The sequence below is a fragment of the Pseudophryne corroboree genome, chromosome 6, assembly GCF_028390025.1.
Source record: "Pseudophryne corroboree isolate aPseCor3 chromosome 6, aPseCor3.hap2, whole genome shotgun sequence".
Taxonomy (NCBI): domain Eukaryota; kingdom Metazoa; phylum Chordata; class Amphibia; order Anura; family Myobatrachidae; genus Pseudophryne; species Pseudophryne corroboree.
Genome location: NC_086449.1, coordinates 625,224,594 through 625,238,348, shown reverse-complemented (window position 1 = coordinate 625,238,348; position 13,755 = coordinate 625,224,594). Strand labels below are relative to the sequence as shown.

Here is a 13,755-nt window from a genome sequence, read left to right as displayed (position 1 = left end):
CAGAGGGTGGCAGCTTAGCGTTTGCATGGCTGCTAAAAGCAGCTAGCAAGCCAACAACTCGGAATGAGGGCCTTAGTGTACTAGATGAATTTCAGTCTCTTGGGGGAACCGATGAGCGTCAATCTTTATTTACATACTCTCGCATCACTTCAGTTAGTTCAGCATCAACATCTTTTATCCAACATTATTATATCTGCAGCTTATCATCTTCAGCAAATAAATTTTACTAGTCAGCGCCCTTATGTGCAGGTGCTGTTATTTTTAATTGCTCAGAATTACATCTAACTTTTACAGTTTTAAATATATGATGATATGACTTTTATAAGGTAAGAGGTTTTTACTGTATGTATTTGTTATCTTCATGAAAGAGCCACTGTATTAAAGGCACAGAAACGTCTGCAGTATATACAGTATGCCTATGTCAGTGTGAGTTTATTTGTGCCAGATACAATTTAAAAAAACTAAAAACCAATGCAACGTGCTTAGATGATTCGAGTTCTAATTCATATCTGAATCGTGGCTGCTCCCCGGGGGTGGTCCTTTGTCAGCATAGGACTGAATGGATGTCAGTCATAGATTTCCTAGAGGGTGCCATCATCTGTGATAATAATTCCATGTCAAGTTATAGGGCCTTTGTATTAAATCTTGGTGAGAGATAAAGTGGACGGAGATAAAGGGGCAGATTTATTAAGCCTGGAGAAGTGATAAGTGGAAAGAGATAAAGCACTAGCCAGTCAGCTCCTAGCTGTCATTTTTCAAACCCAGCCTGTGACATGGTAGTTAGGAGCTGATTGGCTAGTACTATATCGCCTTCACTTTATCACTTCACCAGGCTTAATAAATCTGCCACAAAGTATCAGCCACTCAGCTCCTAACTACCATGTTATAGACTGGGTTTAAAAAATGACAGGAACTGATTGGTTGGTACTTTGGGGCAGATGTATTAACCTGGAGAAGGCATAAGGAAGTGATAAACCAGTGATATGTGCAAGGTGATATAGGCACCAGCCAATCAGCTCCAATATGTAAATTAACAGTTAGGATCTGATTGGCTGGTGCCTTTATCACCTTGCACATATCACTGGTTTATCACTTCCTTATGCCTTCTCCAGGTTAATACATCTGCCCCTCTATCTCCGTCCATTTTATCTCTCTCCAAGGCTTAGGGGGTAATTCCAAGTTGATCGCAGCAGGATTTTTGATAGCAATTGGGCAAAACCAAGGCCCGAGTTGTTCGCTCGCAAGCTGCTTTTAGCAGCATTGCTCACGCTAAGCCGCCGCCTACTGGGAGTGAATCTTAGCTTATCAAAATTGCGAACGAAAGGTTCTCAAAATTGCGAATAGAAACTTCTTTGTAGATTCTGAGTAGCTCGAGACTTACTCTTCCAGTGCGATCAGTTCAGTGCTTGTCGTTCCTGGTTTGACGTCACAAACACACCCAGCGTTCGCCCAGACACTCCTCCGTTTCTCCAGCCACTCCCGCATTTTTCCCAGAAACGGTAGCGTTTTTTCACACACTCCCATAAAACGGCCAGTTTCCGCCCAGAAACACCCACTTCCTGTCAATCACACTCCGATCTCCAGAACGAAGAAAAAACCTCGTAATGCCGTGAGTAAAATACCTAACTGCATAGCAAATTTACTTGGCGCAGTCACAGTGCGAACAATGCGCATGCGCAGTTAGTGGAAAATCGCTGCAATGCGAAGAAAATTACCGAGCGAACAACTCGGAAGGACCCCCCATGTGCACTGCAGGGGAGGCAGATATAACATGTGCAGAGAGAGTTAGATTTGGGTGGGGTGTGTTCAATCTGCAATCTAATTTGCAGTGTAAAAATAAAGCAGCCAGTATTTACCCTGCACAGAAATAAAATAACCCACCCAAATCTAACTCTTTCTGCACATGTTATATCTGCCTCACCTGCAGTGCACATGGTTTTGCCCAATTGCTATCAAAAATCCTGCTGCGATCAACTTGGAATTACCCCCTTAGTACATAGACCCCATAGTTCTTTAACTGTAAAACTCCTGCATATGAACCAGAGGACTGCTGAGGTAATGTCTCTTGGTGAATCCCAAAATTAGACCCTCGCACCAGGGACAACCGAAAGATGGCCAGACAGCCTTCCAGTTTGCGTATTCCTTACATAGACACACACATTTTGCAATTCAATTGGGGTGTGAGCTCTCAGCAGCCGTCATTCCCACTATTACATAACCCTGCATTAAACCACCAAACACGATATTACTGAAAGATATGAACGATCTCGTTCATTAATGAATGAGATACCGTTCATATCGTTCAGTGTGGAGGCACCAGCGATGGCCCTGCGCTCGTTCATCGTTGGTGCCCCGTCGCTTGTGCATGCAGGCCAATATGGACGATCTCGTCTTTACTCCCCCCGTCACTGCCCCCCAGCCGCTGGGTCGCCCGTTGGCCGTATCCACCGTCAGGCAGCTCGGCGGCAGATCGCATAGTGTGTAGGGCCCTTTAGCCCTAGTGAGGATAGTATTGCATAATTTGTGTAGCTGAGTAAAGACTTTTATATATTTTTTTTTATATACCTTTTAAAAAATAAATAACATTTGGAATACACAAACAGAAAGGCTGTCCGGAAAGCTTTCGGGTGTCCCTGGTGCTAGGGTGTCATTGCAGGATTTAGGGGCAGATGTATTAACCTGGAAAAGGCATAAGGAAGTGATAAACCAGTGATATGTGCAAGGTGATAAAGGCAGCAGCCAATCAGCTCCAATATGTAAATTAACAGTTAGAATCTGATTGGCTGGTGCCTTTATCACCTTACACATATCACTGGTTTATCACTTACTTATGCCTTCTCCAGGTTAAAACATCTGCCCCTCAGTGAGATATTGCCTCAACAGTCCTCTAGTCCGTAAGTGGGAATTTGAAAGTTAAAGAACTATAACTGACATGGAAATTTTATCACAGTTGATATAATACTATTTGCGCCCTCTGGAAAATCTATGATCGAGATAGATATATATATATATGTATATATATATATATATATATATATATATATATATTCTTCGCACTGCGCACTTTTTGTTGTGTCAGTACTGTTAACTTGTACTTTTTGTCTGAAAGTTCGATAAGTTGTTTTAAATAGGTAATTTAATAATGCTTAGTAACCAATAAGATGTATTAACATATACTGTACTTACAAGCAGCAAGTGTTTTTGACTGCAATGGCTAATACTCTACGATACTCTGCAATGGTAGAACTGTAATGGTGCCCAGACACGGTGCAATTATTGCATGCTATTTGATCTTTTTAGTTCAAATAGCATCGCATCTGGGTGGTCATTCCGAGTTGTTCACTCGTTGCCGATTTTCGCTATGCTGCGATTTGTTGCTAAATGCGCATGCGCATGGTACGCAGAGCGCATGCGCTAAGTTATTTAACACAAAACTTAGTAGATTTGCTGGTGTTCGTGCGACGCTTTTCAGTCGCATTGCTGATCGGTGAATGATTGACAGGAAAGGGGCGTTTCTGGGTGGTAACTGAGCATTTTCCGGGAGTGTGCTAAAAAACGCAGGCATGTCAGGCAAAAACGCGGGAGTGTCTGGAGAAACGGGGGAGTGGCTGGCCGAACGCAGGGCGTGTTTGTGACGTCAAACCAGGAACTAAACGGACTGAGCTGATCGCAATCTAGGAGTAGGTCTGGAGCTACTCAGAAACTGCAAAGAATTATTTAGTAGCAGTTCTGCTAATCTTTCGTTCGCTATTCTGCTAAGCTAAGATACACTCCCAGAGGGCGGCGGCCTAGCGTTTGCAATGCTGCTAAAAGTAGCTAGCGAGCGAACAACTCGGAATGAGGGCCTTAGTTCAAAATGACCGTGTGTATTATCCCTTGCGATGGGATGCACACTCCCGTCTAGTCCATATCTCAAGGCAAAATAGTATGTGCATGCAGGTATTTTTGTACTACAGCACACATAGTACATTGTAGTGTATTCAAAATCGGATGTAGTTCAAATAGCATGTAGTTCATAGCATACCCCACTTAGTCCAAATTGCATAGCACACATTGTATAGGCTCAAATGTCACCTAGCACAAATAGCACCGTGTGCGGGCCCCCCATAAGGCTCATTACACAGCCCATAATTACAACATAGTAACTTTAACAAAACATCTTTCTGGTATTATAATCCCATCATGATGTGTTCATTGTTTGAACGTATTATGTTTGCATTTTTTACTTATAATCTACTTACATGCCTGCAGGAAATTCTCTTTGTAGAGGAGGGTGACAAACACTAGTATAGCAGAGCCACAATTTAGGCAGCATTTCATGGTCTTATCCCTTTATCCTTTGACAGGTGTGTAGCTCTCCAACCATACACAGCTCATGGACCCGATGAGATAGATCTCCAGAAGGGAGAAGGCATCCGTGTCCTGGGCAAATTCCAGGAAGGATGGCTCCGCGGGGTTTCATTGGTCACTGGAAAAATTGGTATCTTCCCCAGCCATTGTGTTACTACTGTTTACAGGTTAGTGTAATGCTACACCAATACTGTTTCCACAATGGGATAACCTCTACTAATATGTTTGGCATCATCAAGTAGGGATTTTTTCTAATATAGGCCACAACACCCTATAACAGGGGCACACGGGACTTTAATTTCTGCAGAGAATTTTATATGCATTGTATTTCATTCAGTGTATTCAGATTAGTCTTTATAAAATGAAACACAGATGCTACGTATGGAATTGAGTTCATAGTAATTGGAAGCCTATGTACGCACCAGAACAATATTCCTGAGATGCGATATCATCTATGATGGGACCCGATATTGGAAAGTGCATACACACTTGTCGATGCCGGAAGCGACGGTGCAAAGGCAGAGGGGGGGGGCTTCGGCAGCATTGCCCTTGCAGGCGATGTCGCCCGCCGGACCTGCATGCAAGACTAATGGACAATGTTGCAGACTACGCGTGGTGATGTGCACGGAAGCTGCACTTGGAGATCAGATGTTCTCCAAGCGCCGCCTGTCCATACAGTGTGAACGGGAAACGGGTCGCATAGACCCGGCATCCTGATCACACCGCACAGCGACCAGGGTTATGCGTGCTCATGTGCAATAACCCGGGTTACAAGCTGGCAGTATGAATGACACTCGTGCGTCAGTCTCACTCTGTTATATCTCAGCGATAAAGTATAATACAGATAAGCTGTACTGTATCTGTGCCTTTCCCAGAGGATTTAAAAAAAAAAAATATTTAGTTAAAATATTTCAGTTAATTTAACATTTTTATTTTCAGAATTGTGATAACTGTAAATGAGCAGGTACTGTATTTTACCACAAAGGGGTCTATTAACCACTTAACTGATGATTTTTGTTTTGCGAAAAACGCTTAGAAATTGTACTTTTTTATTTAAAGTCTTTGTAATAATATATATAATAAATTACTAACACCCGCCCCCCCCCCCCCCCATCAGAAATAACACCTTCCCCGGCCAGTGTCAAAAAATCCCCAGCTTTACCTACCCCCACTCCTCTAGCGGTAATATATCCCAGTGGTAGAGCCCCCTCACCCCATTGTCAATGGGCCCCCCACTGTTCAGAGAAAGTAGGAGAACATAACATAACGTTGGAGATGCTTCAATTGTGGTGAATAATCCCATCCTGCTGTTGTCACTTGTACACAATGTCACACTCCATATATTGCGCATTGGTTAAAATAAAATTTGCAATAATTCTTCTTCACGTGCATTCTTATGCACATATGCTGTAATCTGAAAGTCTTGTGAGTGCCGCATATCTACCTGTTGTTTTATATATATATATATATATATATATATATATATATATCTCCGCTGTACCTCCAGCACTCAGGAAGTCCACCGCAGGGACTGAATTGCTCAGGTGCCTTCCACCAGGGGTATCACCCCACTACAACATGCATAGAAAGACGAGGCGGCACTCAGAGACTTTAAAGCAGCATAAACGTGTATTGGTGCAATCAACGTTTCGGGGAGGGGAGGTGTGTGTTTCAATTAGAGATGAGCGGGTTCAGTTCTAAGTGAACTGAAACCCCCCAGACTTCACGTCACAAGCCCGGATCTGAGTCAGGCTCGGTTTTCCCGCCTGACTCGGAAACCAGAACGAGGCAAAACGTCATCTGTCATCTGTCGGATTCTCGCGGGATTTGGATTCCATATAAGGAGCCCCGCGTCTCCGCCATTTTCACTCCGGCAATGGAGAGTGTAGAGAGAGGACGTGTCTCCGTTCTCTCAGTGTCCGTGTCTTGTGCTGTATTTGTCCAGTCACAGTGGTTGTGTCCTCTTGCTGCCATATGTCTGCTGTATAAGTCCGGTCCAGTGGTGCTGTGTTGTGCTGCATCAGTTCAGTGGTGGTGTATTGTGCTGCATCAGTCCAGTGGCAGTGTCCTGTGCATCAGCCATCAGTCATTCCAGTGACCAGGCAGTCACAGTGGTATACTCTGCTGTATAATAATAACAACAACTCCCTTACAATGATGCTGTGTTGTCCTGCATCAGACCAGTGGTAGTGTCCTGTGCACAGGGCCGGATTAAGACATGGGGGTGCCCAGGGCACTTAAGACAGGGGGGCCCCAGTGGAAGGTGGGTGGGGTATATTAGATTGTGCATACCTCCGAACATGTTCCATTCCAGGAGGGACAAAATGCTCTCTACCTGGTCTTCCCTCTTAATATATGATTGGCATCACCTGTGTTGAACTATTTAATTGATAAGAAAGGTATTTCAACACAGGTGATTGAAATCATAAATTAAGAAGGAAATCCAGGTAGATAGCATTTTGTCCCTCCTGGAATGGGTCATGGTGGGAGGTATAGATTGTGTATAATCAGAGGCGGGATGGCCATATGGCTTACAGGGAAGATTCTCGGTGGGCCTACGCACCCGCGGGGCCTGTTTTGTTTGAGGACACGTGGTCCTATTTATAGACATAATGAATAAGATGCAAAATAATTTGCATATATGAAAATTACTTTGCCACTTAGCCTGTGATTGCAGATGATCTAGTGTATGCTCTTCTGCCTGCTTGGCTGACATATAAGATTGAGTGAATAGTGATTGGGATATGGTTGGTGTAATAAGCAAGAAAATATATATTTCTAAAGAATTATATAGTTTCCTAAATTCTGAAGGTGTATCATATAATGTGCTCATAATATTTAATTTTATTTCCTTTTAACTTCCCCCTTGATGCTAGACATGCCCACTATCTGGAAAGTCTTGGGGGAAGGGTGCTGCTGCCATGGCCCATGGCTAGACCTTACACCTCTGGTGCTGCCCATGTGGGGCCACTAGTACAAATTTTTTTCCAGGGCCGCTTTTTGTTCCCAATCCGCCCCTGTGTATAATCAATTTTAACCAATGGTGTATATTAGTTTTAACTAATAGTTTAATAATGCCTGGGTACTGTTATTAGCTCCATCTAATTGAAAGACAACTATGTTATACATTTTTCTTGTAGTGGAACAAAGACAACTTAACCTTAAAATACACACAGAAAAATAAAATAATTTATCTTGTCACATGCAAGAATAGCAGCAGCCTCTGTACTACTTACAGACTGGGACAGGGCTCAGGAGGTCTCCCTGTGTGTGTCTCTATCTCTAGACTCAAATGGTTTAGTTGCATAACAGTTTACACAAGACTCAGATACCCAGGCGGGGAGGAGGAGAAGCTGGGATCCTTGTGTCACTTACAGCTCTCTCCACCCTCCTATCTCTCTTCTGGTTAGAAAGCTCTGTCGGTAGCTCATGAAACATGATATTCCTGTGTCTCTACCTGCACTGCATACTGTCTTGCTCATATTCTGGCTGCTGGATCTGCTGCTGCTGAAGAGGTTAAGCTCGTGATGTCAGTGTGCTCTGGTTGGGGGGGGCGGGCCCTGACACAGGGGGGCCTGGGGCACAGTATGCCCGGCATCCCCACCTTAATCTGGCTATGCCTGTGCATCAGCCATCAGTCATTCCCTTTGCCACATATTGTGTTATATAACTCCAGAAAAATAATGGGGAACAAAAATTTGGAGGATAAAATAGGGAAAGATTAAGAACTACTTCCTCCTAGTGCTGAAGCTGCTGCCACTAGCCATGACCTAGACGATTAAATGCCATCAACGTCGTCTGCCAAGGCCGATGCCCAATGTGATAGTAGAGGGCATGAAAAAGCCAAAAAGCCAAAGTTTGGTAAAAAGACCCAAAAAAAGAAACTTAAATGGTCTGAGGAGAAATGTAAACTTGCCAATATGCCATTTACGACACGTAGTGGCAAAGAACGGCTGATGCCCTGGCCTATGTTCATGACTAGTGGTTCATCTTCACATGACGATGGAAGCCCTCATCCCCCCGCTAGAAAAATGAAAAGAGTTAAGCTGGAAAAAGCACAGAAAAGAACTGTGCATTCTGAGATGATATCACAAATCCCCACGGAGAGTCCAAGTGTGTCGGTGGTTGCGATGCCTGACCTTCCCAACACTGGACGGGAAGAGGTGGCTCCTTCCACCATTTACACGCCCCCTGCAAGTGCTGGAAGGAGCACCTACAGTCCAGTTTCTGATTTTGAAATTGAAGATGTCACTGTTGAAGTACACCAGGATGAGGATATGGGTGTTGCTGGCGCTGAGGAGGAAGTTGACGATGAGGATTCTGATGGTGATGTGGTTTGTTTAAGTCAGGCACCGGGGGAGACACCTGTTGTCCGTGGAATGAAGAAGCCCATTGTGATGCCTGGGCAAACTACCAAAAAATCCACCTCTTCTGTGTGGAATTATTTCTCCACAAATCCGGACAACAGGTGTCAAGCCATCTGTTGCCTCTGTGAATCTGTAATAAGTAGGGGTACGGATGTTAACCACCTAGGAACATCCTCCCTTATACGTCACCTGCAGCACATTCATCAGAAGTCAGTGTCAAGTTGTGAAACTTTGGTTTAAGAGCATAAGCAGTCCACTGACACCTAAATCCCTTCTTCCTCTTGTACCCAAGTTCCTGCAAGCCACACCCCCAACTCCCTCAACGTCAACTTCTTCCTCAGTCAGGAACGTCAGTAGTCCTGCAGGCCATATCACTGTCAAGACTGTGGATTCCTCGCCTTACCGGGATTCCTCTGGAGGATCCTTGAGTGGTATGCCTGCTGTTGCTGCTGCTGCTGCTGCTGTTGTTGCTGCTGGGAGTCGATCGTCATCCCAGAGGGGAAGTCGGAAGACCACTTGTACTACTTCCAGTAGGCAATTGACTGTCCAACAGTCCTTTATGAGGAAGATGAAATATGATAGCAGTCATCCTGCTGCAAAGCGGATAACTGAGGCCTTGAGCCTTGACAGCTATGGTGGTGTTAGACGTGCGTCCGGTATCCGCCATTAGTTCAGTGGGACTTAAAGAATTGTTTGAGGTACTGCGTCCCCGGTATCAAATCCCATCTAGGTTCCACTTCTCAAGGCAGGCCATACCGAGAATGTACAGAGACTTCAGAAAAAGTGTCCTTAGTATCCTACAAAATGCAGTTGTACCCACTGTCCACTTAACCACGGACATGTGGACATGTGGAACAGGGCAGACTAAGGACTATATGACTGTGACAGCCCACTGGGTAGATGTATTGCCTCCCGCAGCAACAACAGCAGCAGCACCAGTAGCAGCATCTCGCAAATGCCAACTCTTTCCTAGGCAGACTACGCTTTGTATCACCGCTTTCCGTAAGAGGCACACAGCTTTCAACCTCTTACGGAAACTGAGGAACATCATTGCAGAATGGCTTACTCCAATTAGACTCTCCTGGGGCTTTGTGATATCGGACAATGCCACCAATATTGTGCGTGCATTACATCTGGGCAAATTCCAGCACGTCCCATGTTTTGCACATACAATTCATTTGGTGGTGCAGAATTTTTTGAAAAATGACAGGGGCGTGCAAGAGTTGCTGTCGGTGGTACGAAAAATTGCGGGCCACTTTCGACATTCAGTCACCGCGTGCCGAAGACTGGAGCGCCATGAAACACGCCTGAACCTGCCCTGCCATCATCTGAAGCAAGAGGTGGTAATAAGGTTGAATTCAACACTCTATATGCTTCAGAGGATGGAGGAGCAGCAAAAGGCCATTCAAGCCTATACATCCACCTACGATATAGGCAAAGGAGGGGGAATGCACCTGACTCAAGCGCAGTGGAGAATGATTTCCATCTTGTGCAAGGTTCTCCAACCCTTCAAACTTGACACACGTGAAGTCAGTTCAGACACTGCTAGCTTGAGTCAGTTCATTCCCCTCATCAGGCTTTTGCAGAAGCAGCTGGAGAAATTGAAGGAGGAGCTAAGACGGAGCGATTCCGCAAAGTAAGTGGGACTTGTGGATGGAGCCCTTCATTCGCTTTGCCAGGATTCAAGGGTGGTCAATCTGTTGAAATCAGAGCACTACATTTTGACCACTGTGCTTGATCCTAGGTTTAAAGCCTCTGTCGTATCTCTCTTTCTGGCAGACACAAGTGTGCAGAAGTGCAAAGACCTGCTGGTGAGTAAATTGTCAACTCAAGCGGAACGTGACCCGTCAACAGCTCCTCCTTCAATTTCTCTCGCCACTGGGGCTGCAAGGAAAAGGATAAGATTTCCTAGCCCACCCGCTGGCGGTGATGCAGGGCAGTCAGGAGCGAAAGCTGACATCTGGTCCGGACTGAAGAACCTGCTAACGATTACTGACATGTCTACTGTCACTGCATATGATTCTGTCACCATTGAAAGAATGCTGGAGAATTATATGAGTGACAGCATCCAAGTAGGCATGTCAGTATGTATACTGGCAGTAAAAAGAGGCAATTTGGATGCCTTTGCACAAACTGGCTTTATTTTACCTAAGTTGCCCCCCTTCAGTGTGTACTCCGAAAGAGTGTTTAGTAGGAGGTTACTTCCACAAAATGTGGAGAAGATGATGTTCATCAAAATGATTTATAAATTCCTCCGGGAAGACCTTTACCAGCAATTGCCTCCAGAAAGTACACAGGAACCTGTGATGGTGGATTCCAGTGGGGACGAATTAATACTCTGTGAGGAGGAGGATGTACACAGTGAAAGGGGTGAGGAATCGGAGGATGAGGATGAGGTCTTGCCTCTGTAGTGCCAGTTTGTGCAAGGAGAGATTGATTGCTTGTTTTTTGGTGGAGGCCCAAACAAACCAGTCATTTCAGCCACAGTCGTGTGGCAGACCCTGTCGCTGAAATGATTGGTTTGTTAATGTGTGCATGTCCTGTTTATACAACATATGGGTGGGTGGGAGGGCCCAAGGACAATTCCATCTTGCACCTCTTTTTCTTCTTATCATCATGTGCTATTTGGGGACTTATCATGTGCTGTTTGGGGACTATTTTTTAAAGTGCCATCCTGTCTGACACTTCAATATATGTCCAGTGGTACTGCCATTTAATTCCAGTGATTTTGACGTATAATTCCAGTGATTTTGACGTATAATTCCAGTGATATTGCCATTTAATTCCAGTGATTTGCCGTATAATTCCAGTGATTTGAACGTATAATTCCAGTGATTTTGCCATTTAATTCCAGCGATTTGGCCCTTTAATTCCAGTGATTTGGATGTATAATTTCATTAATTTTGCAGTATGATTCCAGTGATTTTGCAGTATAATTCCAGTGATTTTGCAATTTAATTCCAGTGATTTGGACGTATAATTCCAGTGATTTTGCCATTTAATTCCAGTGATTTGGACGTATAATTCCAGTGATTTTTCCATAATTCCAGTGGTTTGGACGTATAATTCCAGTGATTTGGACGTATAATTCCAGTGATTTTGCCATTTAATTCCAGTGATTTGGACGTATAATTCCAGTGATTTGGGCATATAATTCCAGTAATTTTGCAGTATAATTCCAGTGATTTGGATGTATAATTCCAGTGGGAATTGTTTGTGTCGCTTGGCTTAGTCATACAGCTACCTAATTGCACCACTTCGACATCTTTGCATGAGGTGCTGTTTGGAGCCTAGTTTTTGAAAAGTGCCATCCTGTCTGACACTGCCGTATGAGTCCAGGGCTACTGCTGTATTAGTCCTGGGGTACTGCCGTATAAGTCCACCAATTGCAGAATTTTTGAAAAATGACAGGGGCGTGCAGGAGATGCTGTCAGTGGACCGAACAATTGCGGCCCACTTTCGACATTCAGCCACTGTGTGACACTACTAGATGGGCCATGTGATTGTGTCACTTAGCTTAGTCATACAGCATCCTTGGTGCACCTCTTTTTCTTCTTTGCATCATGTGCTGTTTGGGGCCTTTTTTTTATATCTGCCCTCCTGTCTGCCGCAGCAGTGCCACTCCTAGATGGGCCAATTGTTTGTGTCGCTTAGCTTAGTCATACAGCTACCTCATTGCACCTCTTCTACATCTTTGCATGAGGTGCTGTTTGGGGCCTTTTTTATATATCTGCCCTCCTGTCTGCCACTGCAGTGCCACTCCTAGATGGGCCAAGTGTTTGTGTTGTCCACTTGTGTTGCCTAGCTTAGTCATTCAGCAACCTCTGTGCAACCTTTTGGCCTAAAAACAATATTGTGAGGTGTGAGGTGTTCAGCATAGACTGGAAATGAATGTTATTGAGGTTAATAATACCGTAGGAGCAAAATGACCCCCAAATTCTGTGATTTTAGTTGTTTTTATGTTTTTTTCAAAAATCATCCAGATCCAAAACCAAAACACGAAAGGGTGGTTTTGGCAAAACCAAGCCAAAACACGAAAGTGGAATTAGAACCAAAACCAAAACACAAAACACGAAAAGTTCCAGCCGCACATTTCTAGTTTCAATACACCTTGATTGATTTCCACTGTTTCCTTCCTGTGGTTGTTCCAATCCTTTCCAGAGGGCACCGAAGCAGATCTATATGATATGAGAGAGTGCCGGTCCGAATCCAGATATCATATATGTATATATGTGTATATATGTGTAATATATATATATATATATATATATATATATATATATAAATCAACACATATATTGGTTTCTGAATAGCTATACACTTGTACGGCTCTTAAATGTTCTGTGCGCAGTTCCTCCATACACTAAAGTGCCTAGAAATGACATATTTCGATTGTGTAATTATACAGTTTGCTGCCTCAATGCATTATGTGGCTACCCTGTTTCACTTACACTCTGCTAGAAATGTAAGTTTGTGGGAAAAATTGAGTTCTACCTTGAGAAAAGTGTAGGGAATTACGTGTGAGACATGAAATCGACAGGGAAATATGCATTAGTTCATTTTAAGTGGTCTCATAACTGGCCGCAGCATTAGACGTCGGTGATGTATTGCTGTCATCTTAATAACTGCACATACTGTAGCTAACGTTATGGGGTAACCCAAAGTGTGCAGCAGCTGCATCATTAATGGAGGAAACTGCCTTGTAGATGTGAATACTATTTTGAAGGACATTAGCCTTAATGTCTTGAATTGCTGTTTGATTTTCTAAGCATTATGCTCTAAGCACATAGTTTTCTTTTGTCTCTGGAGCCATCATAATATTTTTTGTACATAATTTTTGCACTGCAGTGCTGTGATGTCAGCATGCATTGTTTGCTGGAGGAAGTCATCATCCCTTTACTAAGTAGTTATTCAAATGGGATCAGTATAATTACCGACGGTCTCCAGACCGCTGGTCACATAACTACATTCCTTGAAAGACACCTCTCAGTGGTAGTTATTAATTTTATGCACCATAATAGTGCCATAGTTTATGTTC

The 13,755-nt window shown here is 43.8% G+C and overlaps 1 protein-coding gene across 3 annotated transcripts in view; it reads left to right on the top strand.

Moving 5' to 3' along the window:
- SH3RF2 (SH3 domain containing ring finger 2) overlaps window positions 1-13,755 on the top strand; it is a 297,259-nt gene that overhangs the window by 231,746 nt on the left and 51,758 nt on the right. For 2 of the 3 annotated variants that reach the window (XM_063928115.1, XM_063928114.1), the window contains exon 7: window positions 4,347-4,517. The exons of the other annotated variant lie outside the window; for it this stretch is intronic. In XM_063928115.1, coding sequence (XP_063784185.1) covers window positions 4,347-4,517 — 171 coding nt within the window. The remainder of the gene's footprint in view (window positions 1-4,346; window positions 4,518-13,755) is intronic. 3 annotated transcript variants of the gene reach the window in all.